The sequence below is a fragment of the Chlorocebus sabaeus genome, chromosome 27 (assembly GCF_047675955.1).
Source record: "Chlorocebus sabaeus isolate Y175 chromosome 27, mChlSab1.0.hap1, whole genome shotgun sequence".
Classification (NCBI taxonomy): Eukaryota; Metazoa; Chordata; class Mammalia; order Primates; family Cercopithecidae; genus Chlorocebus; species Chlorocebus sabaeus.
In genome coordinates this window covers 46,234,141-46,258,031 of record NC_132930.1, presented here as the reverse complement: position 1 = coordinate 46,258,031, position 23,891 = coordinate 46,234,141, and the positions used below count along the sequence as shown (strand labels likewise).

Below are 23,891 nucleotides of genomic sequence, written 5' to 3'. Positions count from 1 at the left end.
TGTGTGCACGTGTGAGCAAGTGTGAGCATTTGGGTGTGTAAGAGTGTATGTGTGAGTGTGCGCTTGTGTGGCTGTCTTAGCTCAGGCGGCTCTTAGCAAATGCCACAGCCTAGGCGGCTCAGACAGCCAGTCATTGCTCACCGTTCTGGGGGCTGGAGGCCCAAGATCAAGGCAGTCTCGGTGTCTGGTGAGGACTATGTCCTGCTACGTAGATGGTGCTTTCTCTGTCCTTACCTGGTGGGGGGGGAGGAAGCACCCTGCGCCCTGGGGTCCTCTCATCAGGCCCTGGTCCCATTCTTGAGGCTCCACCCTGAGTACCTCATCACCTCCCAAAGGCCCCACCACCTAACCCATCGCCTTGGGGGTGAAGATTTCAACACCGAAATTTCAGATTCAGACCCCAGCAGTGAGTGCATGAGTGCACGTTTGTGTGTGTGTGCACAAGAATGAGTGCAAGTACATGTCTGTGCCCACATGTGTGTGCACGTGCATGTGAATACCTGTGTGTGGGAGTGTGTTTATGTGTGCACGTGTGCACGTGTGTGAATACCTGTGTGTATGTGCGGGTGTGTTTGAGCTCAAATGCCTGTGCACGTGTGTGTGTGCGCAAGTGTGTGCGGGTGTCTGCATGGGTGTGCATCAGTGTGTGCACCTGTGTGTGAATGGACGTGTATGAGTGTGTGCGTGCATGTGTGCATGTATAAGTGTGCCTGTGTGTGCATGAGTGTGTGTGCCTGAGTGTTCGTGTATGAGTGTGAGTGTGCCTGTGTATGTGTGTGCTTGTCTGTGAGTATGTGTGTATGACTGTGTGTGTGCCTGTGTGTATGTGTGTGTATAAGTGTGCCTGTGTGCATGTATGAGTGTGTGCCTGTGTGTGTTCATGTATGAGTGTGCATTTGCCTGTGTGTGCATGTATGAGTGTGCGTTCGCCTCTGTGTATGAGTGCGTGTGCGTGTATGAGTGTGTGCGCATGCCTGTGTGTGCGTGTGTGCGCATGTGAGTGTACATGTGCCTGTGTATGTGTGCATGTATGTGTGTGTGCATGTATGTGTGTGCCTGTGCATATGCGTGTATGAGTGTGTGCATGTCTGTGTGTGTGCGTGTATGAGTGTGTGTGTGTGTGTCTGTGTGAGTGTGCATGTATGAGTGTATGTGTGTGCGTGTCTGTGTATGAGTTTGTGTGCCTGTGCATGAGTGTACGTGTATGACTGTGCCTGTGTGTATGCATGTATGTGCATGCCTGTGTATGAGTATGCATGTATGAGTGTGTGTGCCTGTGTGTGCTTGTGTGTATGAGTGCGTGTATGAGTGTGTGTGCGTGTCTGTGTGTGTGTATCAGTGTGTGTGTGTGAGTGTACATGTGTGCCTGCTTGCTCCACGTTGGTCACTGTGCCTTGGTTGGCCTCTCTTGGTGTCTCCTCTTTGTTTGTTGTCTTTCACCATCATGACCTGGTGCCCTCCACCCAGCCCAGTGCTGCCTGCCAGAGCCCCGGGAACCCTCCAAGTCCTGCAAAAGCCTTCCCTGGCCAGGTTGCAGCCAATGCCCAAGAGTGTGGAGCAGCCGGAGGGTGGGTGGGCGGGGCTGACGGTGGTTCCTCAGCCGCTGGATGAGAGACCCCCAGGTGCCCAGGCCTCCTGGGAGGGTGTGGCTGGGGCCCTCTGGGCCTGGCCCCCGGGGAGCTGGCCAGTGGCCATCTGCTCCTGAGTCCCTCAGCCCCGCGTCTCCCTGGCACACGTGCTGTGTCCCAGGGAGAGCCGCTGTGTCCTGGGGCTCTGGTGTCCCGGCCCTGACCTGGCTTGGTCTCAGCCCTGGGCCTGGAGCTTCCGTCTTTCTGGTGCCAGTTCCTGCAGCGTTTTGCCCCGTCACTCATCTCTAGATGCGCTTTTAAAACAGGATCGATTTATCATCTGCAATGAGGAGGGGGTGGCCTGAGCATGAGGCGGTGGGCGTCAGCTGCCGGAGAGGCTTCTGCCAGGCAGGAGGGGCGAGTCGGCCCCCAGCTCTGACCTCCCCGCTTCTGTTCATGTTTGAAAATGAAATCGGTGACTTGGGTGGTCATCAGTTTCCTGTGGCCAACAGAATAAAGCACCACAGTTGGGCCTTCGAACAACGAGAATTCGCCCTCTCAGTGCTGGGAGTCAAAGCTCTGCAGTCCAGGGGGCCGCAGGGCCACACTCCCTCTGAGCTTCCCACAGGGGCTCCTTCCTGCCCCTGTGTCCAGCTCCTGCTGGACACAGGCGTCCCTTGGCTGTGGCCTCAGCACTCCAGTCCCTGCCTCCGTCCCCATTCAGGTGACCTTCCCTGTGTCTGTTTCTCCTGTTCTGCCTTTTACAAGGACACTTGCTGCTGCACTCAGATAATCTAGGATCCTGAACTTGATTACATATGCAGAGACCCCGTTCCCAAATAAGGACATACAGGTTCCGGGGTCGCGAGTGGACACATCTTGCTGGGGGCCACGCCTAGCCCCCTGCATGCAAGCGCTCCTAGATTCTCAGGCGTTCCCAAGGTACAGGGTGTGAGTCTGCTTTTGTAGACAGAGTCCAGAAAAATCAGACAGGCTGAGGGGTGGCGTCCGTGAATCAGAAAAAGGTCTGAGGGTTGAGCATGGGTTCAGCACGTTCCCCACCACCAACGTGGCAGGTGCAGACGTCTAAGGTGGGACCGGCTGGCTCGTGCAAGGTGTGAAAAGCCATCGTGGCAAATTCAACTCTCGGCCAGGAGTTGGCTCACTGTGGTCTCTGGGCCAAATCCCGCCAGAACCTGTTTTTGTAAATAAAGTTTTATTGGCTCACAGCCATTCCCACACGCATTATCTGTGGCTGCTTTCCAGCTAAGTATCGTAATGGAGACTTTAAGCCCGGTAAAGCCAGAAGGGTGATGTCGGGCTCTTTCCAGGCAAGCTCCTGACCCCAGTCCTGACTGGATTATTGGGAATGTAACTTGTTGAACAAAGGAGGCACAGGTTGGGGGCAATGGCAGGAACTGGTTGTCAACAGGTGCCAGAGCTGTCTGCCAGGGTGTGGCCAAGGTGCCACCATCACAGAGCAGAGCCACAGGGGAGGAAAGGTCTCTGCCTGGCTTCTGGGCGATCAGGCCACCAAGGCTCCAAGGAGGCTGAGGCCCTTGAGGTGGAAGGTGGCGGATGGTTGGCCAGTGTGTGCCCCTTGCTGAGTACTGAGGGTGAGCCATGGGTCACCTGGTCCCTCTGTGCATGGGCAGCCAGATTGCAGGGAAGCCGGCCTGGCCTTACAACTGGTCATGCAGACGGACGTGTACCTGAATATGCAAGCATGTATTGAGCGCTTACTGCATGGAGGCCTCCACACCTTCCTGCAGTTGGTCCTTATGGCATTGCTGCAGGCGGGGCTGCCCCTGTCCCCAGGTCACAGATGAGAAAACTGAGGCCAAGAGCCCAAGGCCATGAGGCTGGAAGATCAGAGCAGGGATCTACAGGGGCCTCGCCCCTTAGGGGAAGGGTGTGAAGGGGTGCTCTGGGTGGGCTGTGATTATCCTCAGTGGAAGTTTCTACCACTCTCCACGTGGGTGTGGCTGAGCTTTTTAAGGTCCCTTGAGGCAGAGGTGGCCCAGGTCCCTGCAGCCATCTCACAACACACTTCAACTGCAGAGGTGGAGGCTGTGCCGCGGTCACAGAGTCGGGGGCTGCGGGCCGTCCTCAGGCTCAGGCAGCCCTGGGGCCCCCGTCCCGTGCGGAGCCACCCCCATGTTCATGCTGTTCCCACACGCCGTCCTTTCTTGGGTGCTCTGGTGACGCATTTGGGGGACACTGCTGTTATGGCAAATTCCAATTATGCCGCCATGTTCGATTTCTCTCTCTGGGGCAGGCGTCCTGCTTCCTGCCTTGGAATTTCCACAGAGGGGCAGATTGTCTGGAAAGGGCAGGCGGAGTTCTGTGGGTGCAGGGATGAGTTCTGTGGGTGCAGGGATGAGGGGGCTTCTTTCTCAAATCGGGAATGCCTAGCTTTTTTCTAGCTGTAAATGTTTCAGACACTGCGGACAGATCCTCCAATGGGAAGTGAACGTGCTGTCGCTGCGCCCACACTGCGCCTTGCTTTTGTGAATCGAGTTTCCTGGCATGCAGCTGTGCCCGTGGGTCCACAGGCGGTCTGAGGCTGCTTTCACCAGCAAGGGTGGCGCTGCTGGGTAGTGGCTGCAGAGCCCGTGTGGCCCTGAAAGCTGCATGCTTGCCGTCTGGCCCCTTGCAGAGGAAGCTTGCTGACCGCTGGCCCCCGTGGTCACACAGGCCCCCCTGGCTCTGCGGGCTGCGGCCATGTGGCCCGGGGAGGTGGGCACGGCTGGGGAGGGAAGCTGAGCACCATGTCTGCTCTGGATTCCATTGCAAAAATGAGCATCTGAGTCGAATTCATCTGGGATTTTGGTTGTCACGTGGCTTTGCGGGGCCTGTGTGAAGAGTGAGCACCCACTCTTCAGAGCTTCAGAGGACACATCATTCTGCAATCCTCTTCGGGGACATTCTCCCCCATCCCCTCCTGCATGCTCACAGGAATCTGGGGTGTTTGCATGAGGCCCCAAAACCTACAGCCTCGCCGAAGCCGGGTATCCTGGGGCCCGGCTGCCGGGGCCTCGGTGGGAGGAGGCCTGGTCGTCAAGCCTGGAGCGGTGCCGGGAGGGCCGGGAGTCTTCCTGCGCCGTCCTCTGCTCTCTCGGGCAGACCTGCTGCCCCTGCCATTCACAGGAGTGTCCCCGGGCCAGGTGGTTCGCCCAAGGCCACACAGGGACTGTGCTGTGCTGGGTTTGAACTGCACCTGGCGGAGTGGACGGCACCCGCTAGTTGCTTGCGGTGACAGTGACGTTGGAAAATGGGAACGTGGGGGTGGGGACGGGGACCCGAGTTGCCCTGGAGGCTCCGGGAGGCAGAACGCAGGCAGGTCCCCAGCAGCCGAGGAAGAAACCAGGACTTGCTGTGCTGGGCAGTGGCCGGGTGGATGGGGGTGGGACCCACGGCCCACTGACCTCCCCGACTCCCTGGGGCTGAAGCTCAGCCACACCCTGGGAACTAAAGGAACCAGGAGGGGCGGTGGGTCTTGAGGCGGCAGGGAGTGGGCACAGGTGTGGCTGGCAGGGCGGCAGGTCAGGGGCAGGCTGGCAGAACCAGGGCAGGAGGCCACAGCCACCGGGCAGGCCCCACGCTGGGCCCCCAAACCCCTGACCACAGATACTGCAGGCCTCCATGTGGCCCAGGGGGCTCCAGGGCCTGGGACAGGGCGAATCCGCTGGCGAAGCTCCAGAACCCAGTCATGGGAGCCAGTGTAGGGGGCCGGGCACAGACATGAATATTCTGGGTTCGTTTCTGCTCTTGCGGCCTGTGGGTCCTGCCATGGGAGGGGATCGCCCCATTTTGTATGCCTTGGCATGACTGAGTGGCTGGCTTGAAGTCACGCCCCCAGTCCGGGTCTCTGCACTGTCACGGCCTCCTCGGGGACACCAAGGGCGCGGGCGGGCGGTGCTGGCTGGCGTCCCTGACAGCCACGCTCCCTGCAGACTGCCTGCTGATGCTGGTCTACAAGGACAAGTCGGAGCGCTCCAAGGGCCTGCGGGAGCGCAGCAGCCTGACGCTAGAGGACATCTGCGGGCTGGAGCCCGGCCTGCCCTACGAAGGCCTGGCCCACACGCTGGCCATCGTCTGCCTGTCCCAGGCTGTCATGCTGGGCTTTGACAGCCACGAGGCCATGTGTGCGTGGGACGCCCGGATCCGCTATGCACTAGGCGAGGGTGAGTGACTGGGGCTGGGTCCGAGCAGGGGGCTCCCTGCTCAGGTGTGCCAGAGCCCCTCACCAACGTGGGCTGCAGAGGCGGGAGCAGCTCCAGGGAACCATGCAGGAAGATGGGACACTCATGGGTGCCTTAGAGTGGACTGAGCTCCAGCCTGGGGGTGCCCAAGAGGGTTTGGGAGGCGGAGTCTGCTGGACTGTGGTGTCTTTGGAGCTCCCTAGCCTGACCGTTAGTTACAACTGGAGCCTTTAACCCAAGCTGGTGGCCTTTGGAGGGATGTGGCCTCCCAAAGTCCCGCCCTTTGCTTCCCACACTGGACAGTGGAGCCCAGAGCCTGGGTAGGAAGGAGAGCCCCAGGCTGGGTGGTCCCACCTTAGCTTCCCCGACACAGGATGGGAGGGAGGGGAGGGAACAGAGGGAGGGAGAGAGAGGGGAAGGGAGTGCTCCCCTGCGGAGCTGGCCCTGGAAGAGGTGGAACCTCAGTCCCAGCCCTACAGGGGCTTCGAATGGGTGCCTGGGGGCCTCTGGGGGCTGAGCTGCCCTGGGGCTCTGAGCAGAGGTGGGTGGTGATGGGGCCTGGCCACTCAGCAGCAGAGCAAGCATAATCCTGCGTCTCCTAGGAAACCAAATCAGTGCCACAAAACCCGTAATGAGCAGAACAGTAGAATGTCAACCGAGTCGAGTCCTGGTCCTACACTGGCACCCACCCAATAATCCCAGCAGCCCTAGCTGCCCTTGCTTTAAAAACTTGCTATTTTAGTCCAGGTGTGGTGGCTCACACCTGTAATTCCAGCACTTTGGGAGGCTGAGGTGGGCAGATCACCTGAGCCCAGGACATAGAGACCACCCTGGACAAAGTGGTGAAACCTCGTCTCTACTAATAATACAAAAATGATGGCCAGGCGCAGTGGCTCATGCCTGTAACCCTTGCGCTTTGGGAGGCTAAGGCGGGCAGATCACCTGAGGTCAGGAGTTTGAGACCAGCCTGGCAAACATAGTGAAACCCTGTCTCTACTAAAAATACAAAAATTAGCCTGGTGGCAGGCACATGTAATCCCAGCTACTCAGGAGGCTGAGACAGGAGAAGCGCTTGAACCTGGGAGGTAGAGGTTGCAATGAGCTGAGATTGTGCCACTGCACTCCAGCCTGGGCAACAGAGTGAGACTCCATCTCGAAAAAAAAAAAAAAAAAAGAGCCGGGAGGTGGAGGTTGCAGTGACCTGAGGTTGCACCACTGTCCTCTAGCCTGGGAGACAGAGTGAGACCCTGTCTTAGAAAAACAAACACGGCTGGGCGTGGTGGCTCACACCTGTGGTCCCAGCACTTTGGGAGGTCAAGGTGGGAGGATCACGAGGTCGGGAGATCAAGACCATCCTGGCTAACATAGTGAAACCCTGTCTCTACTAAAAAAAAATAAATACAAAAAATTAGCCGGGCGAGGTGGCGGGCGGCTGTAGTCCCAGCTACTCGGGAGGCTGAGGCAGGAGAATGGCATGAACCCGGGAGGCAGAGCTTGCAGTGAGCTGAGATAGCACCACTGCACTCTAGCCTGGGCGACAGAGCGAGACTCCACCTCAAAAAAAAAAAAAAAAAAAAATTAAAAATTAAAAAATAAAAACACGAAAAAACTTGCTATTTTGATTAGCATGGACTCTGCATAACTTTACTTTTTAAAATATTGATTAAAATATCCTGGCCCTTGATGGCTGAGTTCTTTGGCCTTGGAGGTGAGTGTCCCGCTCCCTCAGTTTTGGCACCAGGGCAGCAACCCCTCCTGCTCCATTGAAGGGGAGAGAAGCTGGGGGCTTAGTGGGAAGAGGTATGGTCAGCTCTGCGGGAGGGCGCAGGGGAAGGAGACGTTAGGAGAGAAGAACTGCCAGAACTTTCCAGGAAGTTCTTCCGTTGGGGGTTCCCTCCAGCCTGGCTCAGCGGCATGGCTCTGCTTCCTTCATCTGATGGGGCAGGGCCATCGCACAGAGGCCACTGGGCACCGCCCAGGCAGCGTAATCTTGATAGAACATGGCCTGACAAGGATGCGCCCAAGGCCACAGCTTGGAGCAGGTGGAGGAGGCAGAGGAGTGGGAGGTGGAATGGAAACAGGGGTCCCTTCGGCTCTGGGGGCTGGAGATGGAGCAGGTGGGGCCCCTGGTGGTAGGCTGCTGTCTGCCTGGGGTGCTGACCTGGGAAGAGGGGGGAGGCGGGGACAGCACTCAGGACCACTGTCCTCTCTGAGGCTTTCAGGGGCAGGGGCCTGGGCAGAGTCAGTGGACAGGACCATGGGAGTGCTCAGGGTTCAGGTGAATGGCCACCTGGATGGAGAGAGGGCCTGTGGTGTCCTGAGGTTCCTGTGGCCAGGCTGGGGCTTCGATGCAGACCCCAGACTCTCCACACCCTAACTGGAGGCTGGGGGTCCCTGAGCCTCGGTTTCCCCTTCTGTGACGGGGCCACGCAGCTGTGGAGGGAGCCTTTCTGGAGAGGCGGTGCTGGGGGTGGGAGCCCAGCCAGGGCACTCACCAGCCCTGTCCTCCCCAGCAGCTCTGTGGTGGGAGGGGAGGGAGGCGGAGGTCCGAGGTCAGGCCCCTCTGGGACTTGCTTGCGCCTGAGCAAAGGTAGTTCCTGGGAGGATGGGGAGGAGACAAGTGCGGCCCCCTGGACCCCTGGCCCCCTCGGGGCTGTGGGGAGAGCCATTTGCTCATCCTGCCGCCGCTGCCTCCCCGGCTGACACCTGGGTGGCTGCCCGTGCCCGCCCCAGCCTAGCCCCTGCCCCTGCTGTCTCCTCTCACGATGCCCTCTCACCCCTCCCGCCCGTGATGCCCTCTCGCCCCTTCCACCTGTGATGCCCTCTCGCCCCCCCGTGATGCCCTCTCACCCCTCCCGCCCGTGATGCCCTCTCACCCCGCCCACCCACAGTGCACAGGTTCCATGTGACAGTGGCTCCAGGCACCAAGTTGGAGAGCGGCCCAGCCACCCTGCACCTCTGCAATGACATCCTCGTCTTGGCCAGGGACATCCCCCCTGCTGTCACGGGGCAGTGGAAGCTGTCCGACCTCCGGCGCTACGGGGCCGTGCCGAGCGGATTCATCTTTGAAGGCGGGACCAGGTGTGGGTACTGTAAGTACGGATGCATGGGCTCACTGGGCAGCGGCAGCACCCCCACTTCCCCGAGAACTGCTGGCTTCGGGCCGACCGACCCTGCGTGCAGGCCAGCCTGCTGGCATTTCCAGAACGCACCAGCAGGTGGATGGCGTCTCCCCACGCTCGATGTCCGAGGTCCTCTGCCCGCAGGAACCTCAGTGTGGAGTGCCAAGTATGGGGCCTCAGCTGCCTCTGCTCTTCCTCACTGCAGGGAGAGCGTATGGGGATGGGAGGAGGGGCCCGAGGCCACAGAGCCTCAGAGCTGCTCATATCCAGATTTCATGAAAAGGAAAAAACAAAGAACAAATGCATTTAGCAGCGGGGAGCGTGAGCTCCCGCATGAGCACCACGGAAACACGTTCCTGGACCAAGAATTCCTGGTGGACACGCCAGCCGCCCCGCCTGTGGGTCGCCCAGAGCTGCCCTAATGTCCCCAGTGAGGTGGCCAGGCCGTGGGTGGGGATGGCCTGAGTCCTTTGGGCGCGTGAAGGCCTGAGAGCTGCCCTCAGCCAGGGGAGTGAGGGAAATGGGAGCAGGAAGGCACCCAGCCCTCCCCAGAGAGTCTGAGGGCTGCTGCAGGAGCGGGCTGTCCCAGCGACCCCCTCCACTTTCTCCCATGTTGGGTGCAGATGCGCCGGGCTGCCCTGTGGACCTGCAATCCCCGCGGAGGGCGTGACGCCTCCTCTCTTCCCTCTGGAGGGGCAGCTGCTCATTGGCCGGGCTGGTGGCGGGCAGAGGGGCCTCCTGTGGGCCTGGTGTGGGGCTGAGAGGACTGAGGGACAGCACTTGGTTCACACTGGCCAGGGCTCTGGCTCACACTGGCTCACACTGGCTCACACTGGCCGGGGCTCTGGCTCACACTGGCTCACACTGGCTCACACTGGCCAGGGCTCTGGTTCACACTGGCTCACACTGGCTCACACTGGCCGGGGCTCTGGCTCACACTGGCTCACACTGGCTCACACTGGCCGGGGCTTTGGTGGAGCCTGGATGTCTGGGCGGAGCAAATGCAGGCAGCAACACAGGCCACGCTGGCCGCTTGGGGCCTCATCCTGCAAAGGCCCGCTGGGGCACGGGCGCAAGCCCATCTGGGTGCCATGTTACACCACCTTCTGCGCTGGGTGCTGGGAGCAAACCCAGTGGGTCTCGCTGCAGGAGCCGGCCTGTTGGGGCCTTTGAGGCGGCAACATCTGACCCTTGAAAGGGGAACAGGGCGGCAAGGCTCAGGCTCCACGGAGGCCGGGGCGTACACAGCCAGCTGCAGGAGGCACAGCTGGCCCGGAGTCTCGGCCCCTGGGGCTGGCAGGGACCATAGCCAGAGTCCAAAGGGCCTTGGCCCCTCCAGGATTGGACAGCCAGTATGGATGGGCAGGGTCGCTGCTCACGCCAGCTGTGGGCTGGTGTGGGGGGTGGGGGTGGTTCTCGGGAGAGCTAGGACACCTGTTGGGGTCCCATCTGCTGGATAGGCCCCCAGGCGCCCCTGCGGCAGGCCGGAGGTTCAGCACGGGGGCTTCAGGAGCCACTGGGGAGGGGGCTGGCAGCGGCCGGGAATAGTGGCTGGACCCAACGTCCCTGTCCTCTGTCGCATGGGAAGCCAGAGCTGCAGGCTCTAGTTGTCCTGGCACGGGCAGCCTGTCCCGTCTGTGGTGTGCTAGATTTGGGGGTGCCTGGAGGGGGGGACCCATGCCTTCCTTTCTGTCTATGGAATTCCTTGGCACGGGCAGGCAGCTGGCCGGGTTGGCGCCGCGTGCTCACCCTCTAAGCTGGGGTGTGGCAGGAGGACCCGGGTCCTTGGAGACCTGCTTATTTTGTCTGGGCCATAATGGAATGGGGCCGCTGGATGTTTTCCCTCTGAGGCCCCGGAGGTTCACATCCCTGCCGAGGTGTGGGTGGCCCCTCTTCCGCCGGTAAACAGTCCCACACCTGGGGCTGTGCTTCTCCCCAGGGCGAGGCTGGTGTGCTGTTTTCCTGGGCTGCTCAAAAGCCAGGGTGAACTCTTGTGGGGCCGTCTGTCCTGCTGCTGCCTCCCCGGGGCAACGTGTTAGAGCAGCCCCACCCGCAAACCTGCAAACCAGGCTGGCCACACAGAACCCACAAATGGGGGCTGGCCCCACAGAACCCCCCTCTGCAGCTCAGTGCTGAACGTTCTCGTCCCCGGTGGGACCCTGGCCTGAGAGGAAGGGCTCTGGGAATTCCGTCACCGACGGCTGCACACCCCGTAGGGCAGGTGGGTTCTGGAGGCCAGGCTGGAAGGCTTGGCCGAGTCGCCCATCCCTGTCCCCAGCAGGCCCTGCTGGGCTCTATCCTCCTGGAGACGGGCGTGGCCGCCACCCTGGGTGGTTTAGGCTGGGTCTTAGACTCGGCCAAGTGATGGTGTTCGCAATGCAACACTGAGTGCAGGCCGTGTGGCTGGAGGGACAGGGCGTCTGCGGCACGTGTGGGCAACCCGGGGCCTCTTGTGGGAGGGAGCTGGCGACTCGGGTGGTCCAGGGGCAGCGGCATCAGCTTTCTGGGGCTTCTGTAGCAGATGACCCCCAAGAGAGGGCCAAGTGTCCAGAATGGGTTCCTTCTGCAGCCTGGAGGCCAGAAGTCCCAAATCAAGGGGTCCTCAGGGTCGGCTTTTCCCAAAAACTCTTAGGGGGGACCCATGGGAAGGTCCTTCCTGCCCCTTCCAGCCGCTGGTGGCCCCAGCAGCCTCGGCTCGTGGCTGCGCTGCTCCGATCCCTGAGCTGCTCCAATCCCTGCGCCTGCTGGCTCCTGCGTGGGCCCCCTCTTCTGTCTCTTGTAGTCCCTGGACTTAGGGCCCCCCTGGATGACCCAGGATGACCTCATCCCGAGATCCTCAGTTCCATCCACAGAGACCCTTGTTCACAGGTTCTGGTATGTGAACACATTTTCTGGGCCACCATTTGGTCCACAACCAGGGCCACTGGGACAGAGAAGGATCCAGAATCTGGATCCCAGTAAGTCTGTGGGTGTCATCACATTCAGTCTGGAGGTCACAGCTGGGCTGGCATCGTGGGAAGGCCCTGGAAGGTTTTGGGTGTAGGAAATCCACATTCCCTCCTTCCCCAGGGACAGGTCCCAGCCTGGCCCCCAATCCGAAGAACGGCCTCACTCGGCCCCGCCACAGCCAGCTCTGCAGACAGCAGAGAGGGTGACCCTGGCCCAAGGCGACGCCTCACTCATCCTGAGATGCCGGACATGGCTGCGCATCACGGGGGCCCTGCTGGGGGTCGGGTGGAGACAGGCCTGGCTGGACTTGGTGCCTGGGGGCGGAGGTCTCTCTGTGGACAGCTGCCTGTTCAGAATGGGACAGGAGGTGGCTTGGTGACAGCAACTCTGGGTCCCCAGTGTGGCCCAATTTCCTGTCTCTATTGGTCACGGGCCTGTAGTGTGGACTCCCGGAGCTTGGCCCGAGCGCACTTGGCACATGGCAGGTGATGGTCTGTGGACGGTTCAGGGCTGTGGGCTCCAGCCTCACACACGGGCAAGTGACTGGGCCCCGCCTGCAGGGACGGATGTGCATGGTGGAGTGATGCAGAGAGGGCCACTCACCCCGGGACAGGCTCAGCTTGCAGCAGAGGACGGTGGGTCCTGGAGAGGGTGAGCCCACCCAGAGTCCAGGAAGGAGGGGCTTTGGAGGGGCAGGGGGACATTTGAGCTAGGCCTTGAGGGCGAATGGAAGCTTTTGGAGGTGCCCCCTTTTCCCCCCTTACCTGCTGTCTCCAGCTGGGTCCAGTCCAAGGACCACATCTGCCTCTTCACCCAGCCTCTGGGGGCCACCAGGAGCATTTGAAATTCATTTTGACTTTTAAAAATGAGTAAAGAAGGTGGCCAGGCATGGCGGCTTATGCCTGTAATCCCAGCACTTTGGGAGTCTGAGGCGGGAGGATCACCTGAGATCAGGAGTTCGAGATCAGCCTGGTCAACATGGTGAAACCCTGTCTCTACTAAAAATACAAAAATTGGGCAGCTGTGGTGGCACACACCTGTAATCCCAGCTACTCCAGGGACTGAAGTGGGAAAATCACTTGAACCCAGGAGTTGGAGGTTGCAGTGAGCCGAGATCCTGCTATTGCACTCCAGCCAGGGCAACAGAGCCAGACTCTGTCTCAATAAGAAAAAAAATAAAAAATAAAAAAGCGTGAAGAGTGAAAACCCCAACTAGGAGGCTCTTGCTATGTGCACGTCGCATCTGCCCAGCTCCAGAGCGCCCCCTGCCGGCCGTCTTTGGCCACTGCAGCCTGGCGGGCAGCCTGGACCGAGCTGGCTGGAGCTCTGGCCTCTGTCCCCGCTGGGGCAGCAGAGGATGCCTTCAGTGGCTTCTCCTGGTCGGGCACCGGGTAGCCTCAGAGCCTGCATGAGACTGAATGAGGCATTTTCAGTCCTCAGAGGGTGGGAGGGGAGCCGGGAGGGGCACAGACCCCAGGCTGGGGTGTTGGGGGAAGCTCTCCGGAGAAGTGAGCTTCTGCAGGGTGAATAGGAGTTAGCTCAGCTGTCAGAGGGTAAGAGGTGGAGAGGGGTGAAAAGGCACTTCAGACATTTTTGAGCACGAGTGGGTGTCCCGAAGAGCTGTGTAGGAGCCCTGTTAGGTGGGGATAGGAGTCGTGAGGGTAGAGGAGGAGGAGACAGGGCTGGGTTGTAGAGAGTTGCCTAACTGGACTAGCGAGCATTTTCACCATTGTCTCAGAGTAGCAGGGAGCCATTGAAGGTGCTTGAGCAGGGGGAAGTGTTTCGTATGCTAATGTTGACCCCAGGTGCAGATGAGCGTGGAGAAAGAGGCTGACAGGGGCCAGAGAAGGTTCTGGTTGTGGTCCAGATGATGGAGGGCGAGGCTGCCCCAGGCAGCAGCTGCCCGGTTGAGGGGTGGGAACCCTGTGGATTCCAGGAATGTGAAGAAGGTGGTGATGATGGACAAGGGGAGGAGGGGCGGCCCGGGAAGGGGGATCTTCTAGAGCTGTGCCCCTGGACTGGGGCTGCTTCAGGAGGGCAGACGAGGGGTGGGAACTGACACCCACTGCCAGGCTTCAGGCCTTCCCCTGTCCGAGACTCACCAGGTGGGGCCACTCCCACGTGCACAAGAAGCTGCCACCTTGGGGGTGGGGAGGGCTGAAGTCATGTTATCAAGAATTCTCAGTCCTGCCTACGCCTGCCTGGCATGAGCCATCCAGGGCACCCTGGTCACCCTGCTGTTTGTTCTCTGAGGAGCTGGGATTCTGAGCACTTAAGATTCTGACATCAAGAGGCAGCCATGAGGGCACTCAAGATTATTCCAACGGAAACCGTCTTAGACCTAAATGGCTCATTGAGTGTCTTCGTGGAAACCACGAGGGCAGTCAAGACTATTCAAACGGAAACCGTCTTAGACCTAAATGGCTCATTGAGTGTCTGCGTGGAAACCACGAGGGCAGTCAAGATTACTCAAATGGAAACCGTCTTAGATCTAATTGGCTCATTGAGTGTCTGCGTGGAAACCATGAGGGCAGTCAAGATTACTCAAACGGAAACCGTCTTAGATCTAATTGGCTCATTGAGTGTCTGCGTGGAAACCACGAGGGCAGTCAAGACTATTCAAATGGAAACCGTCTTAGATCTAATTGGCTCATTGAATGTCTGCGTGGAAACCACGAGGGCACTCGAGGTTATTCAAACGGAAACCATCTTAGACCTAATTGGCTCATTGAATGTCTGCGTGGAAACCACGAGGACACTCGAGATTATTCAAATAGAAACCGTCTTAGATCTAATTGGCTCATTGAATGTCTGTGTGAAACAGCATTTTCTTTCTCAAGCCAGTGAGTCCTGGAGTTAGTGTGGCAGCTTTTTCACTGGAGACTTGTTTCTTAGGAAGCAGGTGCGACTATAACGTGGGTGAGGTTTGCCTGCAGCTCAGCAACCCCAGTCTCTGTACAGAGTGGGAGCTGCCCTGAGCCCTGCAGGCTGTGGCCTTCTGCTTGCATCCTGCTGACTCTGTCCTGCTTCTCTGTGTGCTCTTTCCTGCGGTGTGACAAACCCTCCCACACCTAGCGGCTGGCGGCTGTTCCCTGGCTGGCAATTCTGTGGGCCAGGGATTTGGACGGGGCTCGGTGGGGACAGCTCATCTCTGACCCATGAGGTGCTGCCTGGGGTCCCTCAGGCAGTGGCATTTGGCTATGGTGGGGCCCAAAGGCCCAGGAAAATGCCGTGTCGGCTGTTGGTTGGGTTACCTCAGTTTCCCTCCAGGAACCTCACCCTCTGATAGGACAGCCTGGGCTTCTCAATGGGTTCCAAGAGGGCAGAAGCAGAAGCTGCCAGGCCTCTGATGGTCTCGGGGCAGGGCTGGGAGAGCATCCCTCGTGCCACTTTATGCCAGAGCCATTACTGGCTGGCCCTGATTCCAGGGAGGGAGTGGACCAGCCTCTTGAGAAGGGGCAGCCTCCGAGGGCAGGGGTAGGGGAAGCGAGTGGCTGGCTTTGCTGCGGCCACACCTGTGTGATACAGCAAAATGGGGCAGGCCCTGTTCTTCCCCCCCTTTCCCCAAACACACAGGCAAACAGGGAACATGCACGCGCTGTGCTGGGGAAGGGCAGGGCGGGGTCAGCAGCCTCTCACCTACTTCCTTCCACCCAAGGCTGAGCACTGGGGGTCTCCTGGTTATGGGTGCTTGGCTGGACACTGACACCACAGGCAGCTCAGGCTCCCTGCCAGCAAGGTGCTCAGCCTGGTGGCCGGGACAGCAGCAGACGGGGTTCTGCCCCAGAGGAGGCATCCGTGAGAGCATCACAGAGGGGCAGTCGGGGTCAGGAGACTGAAGGGGGCCAGGGGCCAAGAAAAGCATCATGAAGGGTGTGGTCATGTGACCTGAGTTTGGAAAGGTCGGGGGTGTTCTAGGTGGCCAGTGGTATGGAAGGTGGGGCCGGCAGCCTCCCGAGTGGAGATGTAGGGGTGTGAAAGGTGGGGCCGGCAGCCTCCCGAGTGGAGATGTAGGGGTGTGAAGGGTGGGGCCGGCAGCCTCCCGAGTGGAGATGTAGGGGTGTGAAGGGTGGGGCCGGCAGCCTCCCGAGTGGAGATGTAGGGGTGTGAAAGGTGGGGACGGCAGCCTCCCAAGTGGAGATGTAGGCACACCTGGTGTGCAGAGGGAGCTTTGAGCATTCCCGAGACTGTAGGGGGCTGGGTAGGAGCAGGGAGCCTGTGGGCAGGGGTGGAGCATGAACCCAGGGAGGCCCAGCGAGAGCCCAGCCGTGCGGTGTCCTGGGAGGCCATGGCCCGACGACTCGGCAGACCAGCATTGGAGATGGGCGTCTTCCTCCAGGGCCACTGATGTCAGGGCCACTGATGCTGGCGTGGATGGGGGTGGCTGGCGAGGGTGCCATGCGGGCACGTGGGGGCCCAAGGCTGGTGGTGGGCTGTGCTCCAGGCCTTGCCCAGCCAACTGCGTCTTCGGGGTGAGTGATGCTCCAAGACGCCCCGTGGAATGTGGGGCCGGCTCCACTCCTTCCGTAATGGGGTTTTTTATAGTCCGGGGACTCACTGTCCCTCGGCCACTGCCAGCTGTCTGTAAGCTCAGGATTAGAGACCCGGGCCTTTCGTGAGAGCTGGGGCCGGGCCGGCTGAGCCCTTCATGGGGAGGGCCAGACCACGGGGACGGGGAGCGACTGCCTGGCACTGTGAGCGAGCCGGCCAGCAGACAGCATGACGGCCTTCTCCTCGCCTGCCTCCAGGGCCTGGTGCGGGCTCTCTTCTGCCCACTCTACCCAGCTTGGGGGCCCCACCCCATCATCGCCCTCCTGAGCCTCTCAGGGTGCCCTCCTGGATGACATCGCAGTGGGCATTGGCCTCCCCTCCATGCCCCACCTCCGCTTCGGGTCAGGAGCACCCCTCACCCACAGCAGGACTGGAAGCCCCATGGGGCCAGGAGGTGCCCAGGGGCCAGGGAACTTGGACTTGAGTCCACCTCGTGGCTGTGTGACGGTGGACAGGTGGCATGCCCTCTCTGGGACTCAGTGTCCTCGTTGCTAACGCAGGAATGGCGCTCTCCCATGACCCGGTTTGGGGACACTACGTGGAAGGAAGCACCACAGCACCAGGTACTGCTCGTCCTCGTGTGCCCGGGGTGGCCGCCAAGGGGCCGGCAGCATTGCCACGTGTCGGGGCTGGCCCGAGTTCCGTGTCCCTGGAATCTACAGCTTGCGTTCCGTGAAGGCGGAGCGTGACTGGGTGGCAGGCTGCGGGGGTTCTAATGCCGAGATTTCCCTTCCCCACCCCTCCTGCCCGCCCCGGCGCCTTCCCTCCTGCGTGCCTTTCTTTGGGCAATGGGCAGAGGCCCCGGAGCGGGCGGGATTCCTGTGAGGTGACGCCAGCCGGAGTGTCCAGCCGGGTGCAGCCAGCCCAGTCATCCATTCACACAGCCGCCAGCGCTTCATTCACCCCTGGCGGGGAGGGCAGTGCCCCGTGACTCGCAGCTGGGGCTTCTCCATGGGCGGGGGCTGCGTCGCTCTGCCAGTGACACCGAGGTGGCCCCCGGGGGCCCTCCTGCTGCTGTGGGGGTGCAGGGGTGGGTGCTGGCCCCAGCATGCTGCACACGACCTCAGGGTGGCACCCACACACTGGGAGCTCCAGCTTCCCCATGGAAGATGACTGAGGAGGTGGGGAGGACACGGTGCTGGCCAGCGGTGACGGCCTGTGGGCAGGTGCTGTGCCATGCCTTTCGCAAACATCTGATCGCAGCCCTCATAACAGCCCCAGGGAAGGAAGTGCGGTCACACCGCAGCCGTCGTAGGATGTCACCCCAGCTCCAGATGGCACAGCTCCCTTCTCCTGTGGCCGTGGAGCCCTGAGGGGACCCTACTTGATGTCTCTGGGGTCTCCTGGCTGCTTCATTTGCCCTCAAGACGGCTGAGGGGGCGGGGTCACTGAGCCCTTGGGGCAGAGGAGGGACTGATCAAGTACCTGCGGGGTGGCAGAGCAGCCACATCCCCATCCCCAAAGCAGGCCCGGAAGGCAGGTGTGTGGGAGGGGCACTCCCTCTCTCCTCCCCGCGCCCTGTCCACTTCAGGGACCTAGGATGGGCGGAGCAGCACTCACCCTGGCGCCCAGCAGCCCACGCTGTTCCAAGATGCTGCCAAGTTAGAAGGGCGCGGTGGGGTCCGTGGGGAGTGCAGAGGCTCTGGGCACCCGGCTTCGCGGGCCGGGCGGGGTGTCGGTTCTGGGCACCCGGCTTTGTGGGGCCAGGCAGGGTGTCAGCTCTGGGCACCCGGCTTTGTGGGGCCGGGCAGGGTGTCGGCTCTGGGCACCCGGATTCGTGGGGCCGGGCAGGGTGTGGGCTCTGGGCACCTGGCTTTGTGGGGCCGGGCAGGGTGTGGGCTCTGGGCACCCGGCTTCACAGGGCCAGGTGGGGTGTTGTCAGTTCTTGACGGAGTTTGCTCTGGTTTCCTGCGTTCCTCCTCTTCAGGGTCCCCAGCCCGCAGTCGGGCCAGGCTGACCTGTCTCTGTCCTCCCTCTACAGGGGCTGGTGTCTTCTTCCTGTCCTCAGCTGAGGGGGAGCAGATCAGCTTCCTGTTCGACTGCATCGTCCGAGGCATCTCCCCCACCAAGGGCCCCTTTGGGCTGCGGCCGGTTCTCCCAGGTGTGTGAGCCTGGCGACTGGGGAGGGTACGCTTGGCGGGCTGTGCGATGTCCTGGGGCAGTGGGCCATGGTGAGTCGTCTGCCGGGTTAGGTGGCCGCCCTTCCCACCCCCAGCTAAGGAACCAGAGCCTTTCCAGGCCAAGACTGCAGCCTGGGCTTCGGCAAGCCCTGCTGAGGGCTTCAGAGCAGTCGGGGCTGGACTCGCACCTGCAGGTGCTCTCTCTCGGGGGCCTGAGCTGTTGGGATGCTGGGGCCTAGAGCTTTCTGGCTGGGACCGTCAGCCACAGCTACCCCTGTGCAGTAAGAGACGCTCTGACGCACCGCCACCATCTTCCACGCCCGGGAGCAGGGAGCGCCTTGCCCGAGCTTGGCAGCCCAGCAGCAGCTGATCTGACTCTGCAGCTGGGGTCGGGACTGGCTCTGCCTGAGCCCGGTGTTTAGGCCCAAGGCCACCTTGGGAGGTCACCTGGCTGTGGGGTCTCAGGGCACATTGGGCTGAGGGGGTCTCGTCTTGTCTCACCTGCACTTCTTGGCTGTGGCTGTGGCACTCTGCAGGAGTCCTTGGCCAGGGATGTTGCTGGACCCCACAGGGGCCCTGGTGCCTGGGCACAGTGGGGCTCCCCAGGTCGGGGCAGGTGCTGGGCCGGGTGCCTCCATGGGTTCTCTCGAATGCTCCTCTAGCTCCACGTGGGCAGCGCTTGACCCAACATCCAAGTGAGGCCAAGGCCCAGGCCACGTGGTGGGTGAGCAGCAAGCTCATATGTGGTGCCTCCTGGCACTGGCACCCCAGCTGGGGCGTGGCGGGGAAAGGGTGACTGGGAGGACAGAGGTGAGCGGCATATGGGGCGGGCACCCGGGCCTCCCTTCCCCTGGCCGCATCCCCCAATGCCCGCTGCCCACACCAGCACAGTCATGTAGGGGGCGGCCCTGGGAGGAGGGAGGTGGCACCTGTGGCCAGGGCCCTCCCCACTGCCCTGCCATGCTGGATGGCGCGGCCGCACCCCTGCAGGCGTCTTCCTGCCTAATGGCTGCCGGCAGGTATGGGTGGTGTGGTTGGCATGGATGACGTGGTCGGCGGGTTCGACTGTGCAAGGCGAGGGTGTGCAGGGCGGGGACGGGGACAGACAGAGGCAGCAGGAGGCTGAGGAGGGCTCCCTGCTCTCTCCTGCTCCCCTCAGGCGGTTCCCAGGGAACAGAGGCCGTGCCAGGGAAGCAGCACTGGGTAGAGGATGCTGGGGAGGGTCGGCCTGGGACAGCCACTAGACGGGACAGGCCCCACCGCAGGCAGCAAGCGGGCCAGCCCCAGGCAGGGCCATTGTTGACGGCGGAGGGGGTTGGGCTGACCAGAAGTCCCAGACCCCACTCCACAGGACGTCCTTGTCAGAGTCAGCTGGGAGCTCTCAGAAAGCTCTGCTGTTAGGGCCTCGGCCTGCAGCTGTGCCCCCCAGCTGTGCCCCCCAGCTGTGCCCCCCAGCTGTGCCTCTGCTGGTGTGTGGGGGCCTCAGGCCACCTGGAGGTGCTGGTCGAGCCGGGACACTATGCTGGGCAGCACCCCGCTGGAGGAGCCGTGGGCCCAGCCCCTGCAGGCTGGAGTCATGGGAGGGTCTGGGCTGGTGGGGTCGTCTGCCCAGGCTGGTAAAACACTGGAGCCCGGTGATCACAGGGGGCAGCATCCTCATGCTCTGGGCTTTCTGCCATCCTCCTGTGCTGAGTCTGCTGTGACCCACCGGAGGGGCCGAGAGATGCAGAAAGTCCAGCCCCTTGGTCTTCTGCACGTGGACACCAAGGCCCAGAGGCAGCCAGACTGGCCAGGAGCAGGAGGGAAGGGCTCAGAGGCCTGGCGTCTGCTACGCTCCGAGCACGTTACCGTGCTCTGTGCATGTTACCTTCTTGGCCCGGCCTCCACGGGGGTGCACCATTGCTGCACCCTTTTGCAGACGAGGTTGAGAGGCTCAGGGGGCCACCACCACGTCAGGCTGGGCCTGGTGCCTGCGGGCAAGGGTGGGCGGTGGGGGCCACCTCCTCCACTGAGTCTTCTCTCTGCTGCAGACCCAAGTCCCCCGGGACCCTCGACTGTGGAGGAGCGCGTGGCCCAGGAAGCCCTGGAAACCCTGCAGCTGGAGAAGCGGCTGAGCCTCCTCTCGCATGCGGGCCGGCCGGGCAGTGGAGGTGGGGCCGGGGGCTGGCCTGGGCTGTGGGACTTCAGCTAAGGCTCCAGTGGGAGAGCTCAGGAGGCTTCCATGCGTGTGTGGGGGCTGCTGGCTCCCTCTGCTCATTCATGCATTCCTTCTCTCTCCTGCTCATTCTTTCCTTCCTTCCCCCCAACCCACTCATTCATCCATCCTTCCCCCACCATTCATCCTTCCTTCCCCCACCATTCATCCATCCTTCCCCCACCATTCATCCTTCCTTCCCCCACCATTCATCCTTCCTTCCCCCACCATTCATCCTTCCTTCCCCCCAACCCACTCATTCATCCATCCTTCCCCCACCATTCATCCATCCTTCCCCTACCATTCATCCTTCCTTCCCCCACCATTCATCCTTCCTTCCCCCACCATTCATCCTTCCTTCCCCCACCATTCATCCTTCCTTCCCCCACCATTCATCCTTCCTTCCCCCACCATTCATCCTTCCTTCCCCCACCATTCATCCTTCCTTCCCCCACCATTCATCCTTCCTTCCCCCACCATTCATCCTTCCTTCCCCCCATTCATCCTTCCTTCCCCCCCTTCATTCCTTCCTTCCCCCACCATTCATCCTTCCTTCCCCCACCATTCATCCTTCCTTCCCCCCATTCATTCCTTCCTTCCCCCACCATTCATCCTTCCTTCCCCCACCATTCATCCTTCCTTCCCCCCATTCATCCTTCCTTCCCCCACCATTCATCCTTCCTTCCCCCCATTCATCCTTCCTTCCCCCCATTCATCCTTCCTTCCCCCACCATTCATCCTTCCTTCCCCCCCTTCATTCCTTCCTTCCCCCACCATTCATCCTTCCTTCCCCCCATTCATCCTTCCTTCCCCCCCTTCATTCCTTCCTTCCCCCACCATTCATCCTTCCTTCCCCCACCATTCATCCTTCCTTCCCCCCATTCATTCCTTCCTTCCCCCACCATTCATCCTTCCTTCCCCCACCATTCATCCTTCCTTCCCCCCATTCATCCTTCCTTCCCCCACCATTCATCCTTCCTTCCCCCATTCATCCTTCCTTCCCCCCATTCATCCTTCCTTCCCCCACCATTCATCCTTCCTTCCCCCCCTTCATTCCTTCCTTCCCCCACCATTCATCCTTCCTTCCCCCCATTCATCCTTCCTTCCCCCACCATTCATCCTTCCTTCCCCCCCTTCATTCCTTCCTTCCCCCACCATTCATCCTTCCTTCCCCCCATTCATCCTTCCTTCCCCCCATTCATCCTTCCTTCCCCCACCATTCATCCTTCCTTCCCCCCCTTCATTCCTTCCTTCCCCCACCATTCATCCTTCCTTCCCCCACCATTCATCCTTCCTTCCCCCACCATTCATCCTTCCTTCCCCCACCATTCATCCTTCCTTCCCCCCATTCATCCTTCCTTCCCCCACCATTCATCCGTCCTTCCCCCACCATTCATCCTTCCTTCCCCCCCTTCATTCCTTCCTTCCCCCCCTTCATTCCTTCCTTCCCCCCCTTCATTCCTTCCTTCCCCCATTCATTCCTTCCTTCCCCCATTCATTCCTTCCTTCCCCCAACCCCCTCATTCATCCTTCCTTCCCCCTCATTCATCCTTCCTTCCCCCTCATTCATCCTTCTTTCCCCCCATTCATCCTTCCTTCCCCCCCTTCATTCCTTCCTTCCCCCCCTGCTCATTCCTTCCTTCCTTCTCCCCCCACTCATTCATTCCTTCTCCCCCCGCTCATTCATTCCTTCCTTCCCCCTCCCCCTCATTCATTCCTTCATTTTCCCTCCTGCTCATTCATTCTTTCATTTCCCTCTTGCTCATTCATTCATTCCTTCTCCCCCTGCTCTTCATTCCTTCATTTCCCTCCTGCTCATTCCTTCCTTCATTTCCCTCCTGCTCATTCATTCCTTCCTGCTCCCCCTGCTTCATTGCTTCCTTCTCCCCCTGCTCATTCCTTCCTTCATTTCCCTCCTGCTCATTCATTCCTTCCTTCTCTGCCTACTCATTCATTTCTTCATGTCCCTCTTGCTCATTCATTCATTCCTTCTCCCCTCTGCTCATTCATTCATTCCTTCTCCCCTCTGCTCATTCATTCATTCCTTCTCCCCCCTGCTCATTCATTCCTTCATTTCCCTCTTGCTCATTCGTTCATTCTTTCTCCTTCCTGCTCATTCCTTCTTTCCGTCTCCCACCCATTCATTCCTTCCCTCCTCCTTCCCCTGCTCAGTTCATTCCTTCCTTCACTTACAGTTCCACATTTACTACACTCTGGTCTGAGATGCTGATGGGAAGGGTGGTTCTGGCCTGAGAGCCTTTGACTCCTTTCCTGCCCAGCAGCTTGTGGCCGGGGGAGACCAAGGCCCTGCGTGTTGGTTTTACCTTCTGTGCCCAGACAAAAGGCTCTCAGGCAGGCGAGCTAGCTGCTCAGGAGCAGAGGTGCCTCCTCAGCTGCCAGTGGCTCTGGCTCTGTTGCCATCGTGGGGAGAGGAGGCGGTGGAAGGGGCTGGCAGGGCAGGAAAGGCCGCTGTGCTCCCAGAAGGGTGGCTGCATGGGCGACTTGTGTTCCCAGGGCCAAGTGCAGGGGCCATGCTGGTCCAGCCAGTGCTCTCGGATCACTGCCTGTTCCCCAGAGGGCACCGAGCAGACAGTGGCCATCTCCCCTCCTGCCCTGCCCCAGGAGGAGGGGACTCAGGTTTGCAGTGAGCTTTTGCCTTCCTGGGGGCGACTCACAACTGCTTTCCCCTTGGGAGCCCTGGAAGGCAGAGCAGGCAGCTTAGAGATGCAGCAGAGATGAAAGCGGCTTTCCCACGAGTGCGTGAGGCCCGGCCTGGCAGGCGGGAGGCAGCCTGGGTGCGCTTCTCATCCCCCGTGGGGAGGGAGACAGGGAGTGAGGCAAGGATGCCAGCGTGGTGAGGGCAGGCGGTGAATCAAGGTGTGTGGGCACAGCTGGGACCTCATGTCCAGGCTGGCAGGGCCTGGGAAGTTCTCAGGAAGGGATGTCCAGGCCAGCCGTGGGGCTGGGACGGTGCAGAGGGCGAGCCGCCCCAGGAGGCCCTGGAAGTTAGTGGGGATGGCTGAGTATGGAGCCCAGGTCTCTTAGGCAGGGAGGGTGGGGAGCTCTGGGGGAGAGGAGGAGGCTGGGACTAAGGTAGTGACAGGGATGCTGAGAGGGAGGGGCCCAGGTCCTAGTAGAGCAGATGGCAGAAGGACAGGCAAAAACAGGAGTGGACGAGGGGC

General features: G+C 60.7%; 1 protein-coding gene across 1 annotated transcript in view; it reads left to right on the top strand.

Moving 5' to 3' along the window:
• DOK7 (docking protein 7) overlaps positions 1–23,891 on the top strand; it is a 36,842-nt gene that overhangs the window by 4,369 nt on the left and 8,582 nt on the right. The window contains exons 3-6 of the mRNA XM_008018037.3: positions 5,525–5,755; positions 8,665–8,865; positions 18,377–18,496; positions 20,546–20,665. Coding sequence (XP_008016228.3) covers positions 5,525–5,755; positions 8,665–8,865; positions 18,377–18,496; positions 20,546–20,665 — 672 coding nt within the window. The remainder of the gene's footprint in view (positions 1–5,524; positions 5,756–8,664; positions 8,866–18,376; positions 18,497–20,545; positions 20,666–23,891) is intronic.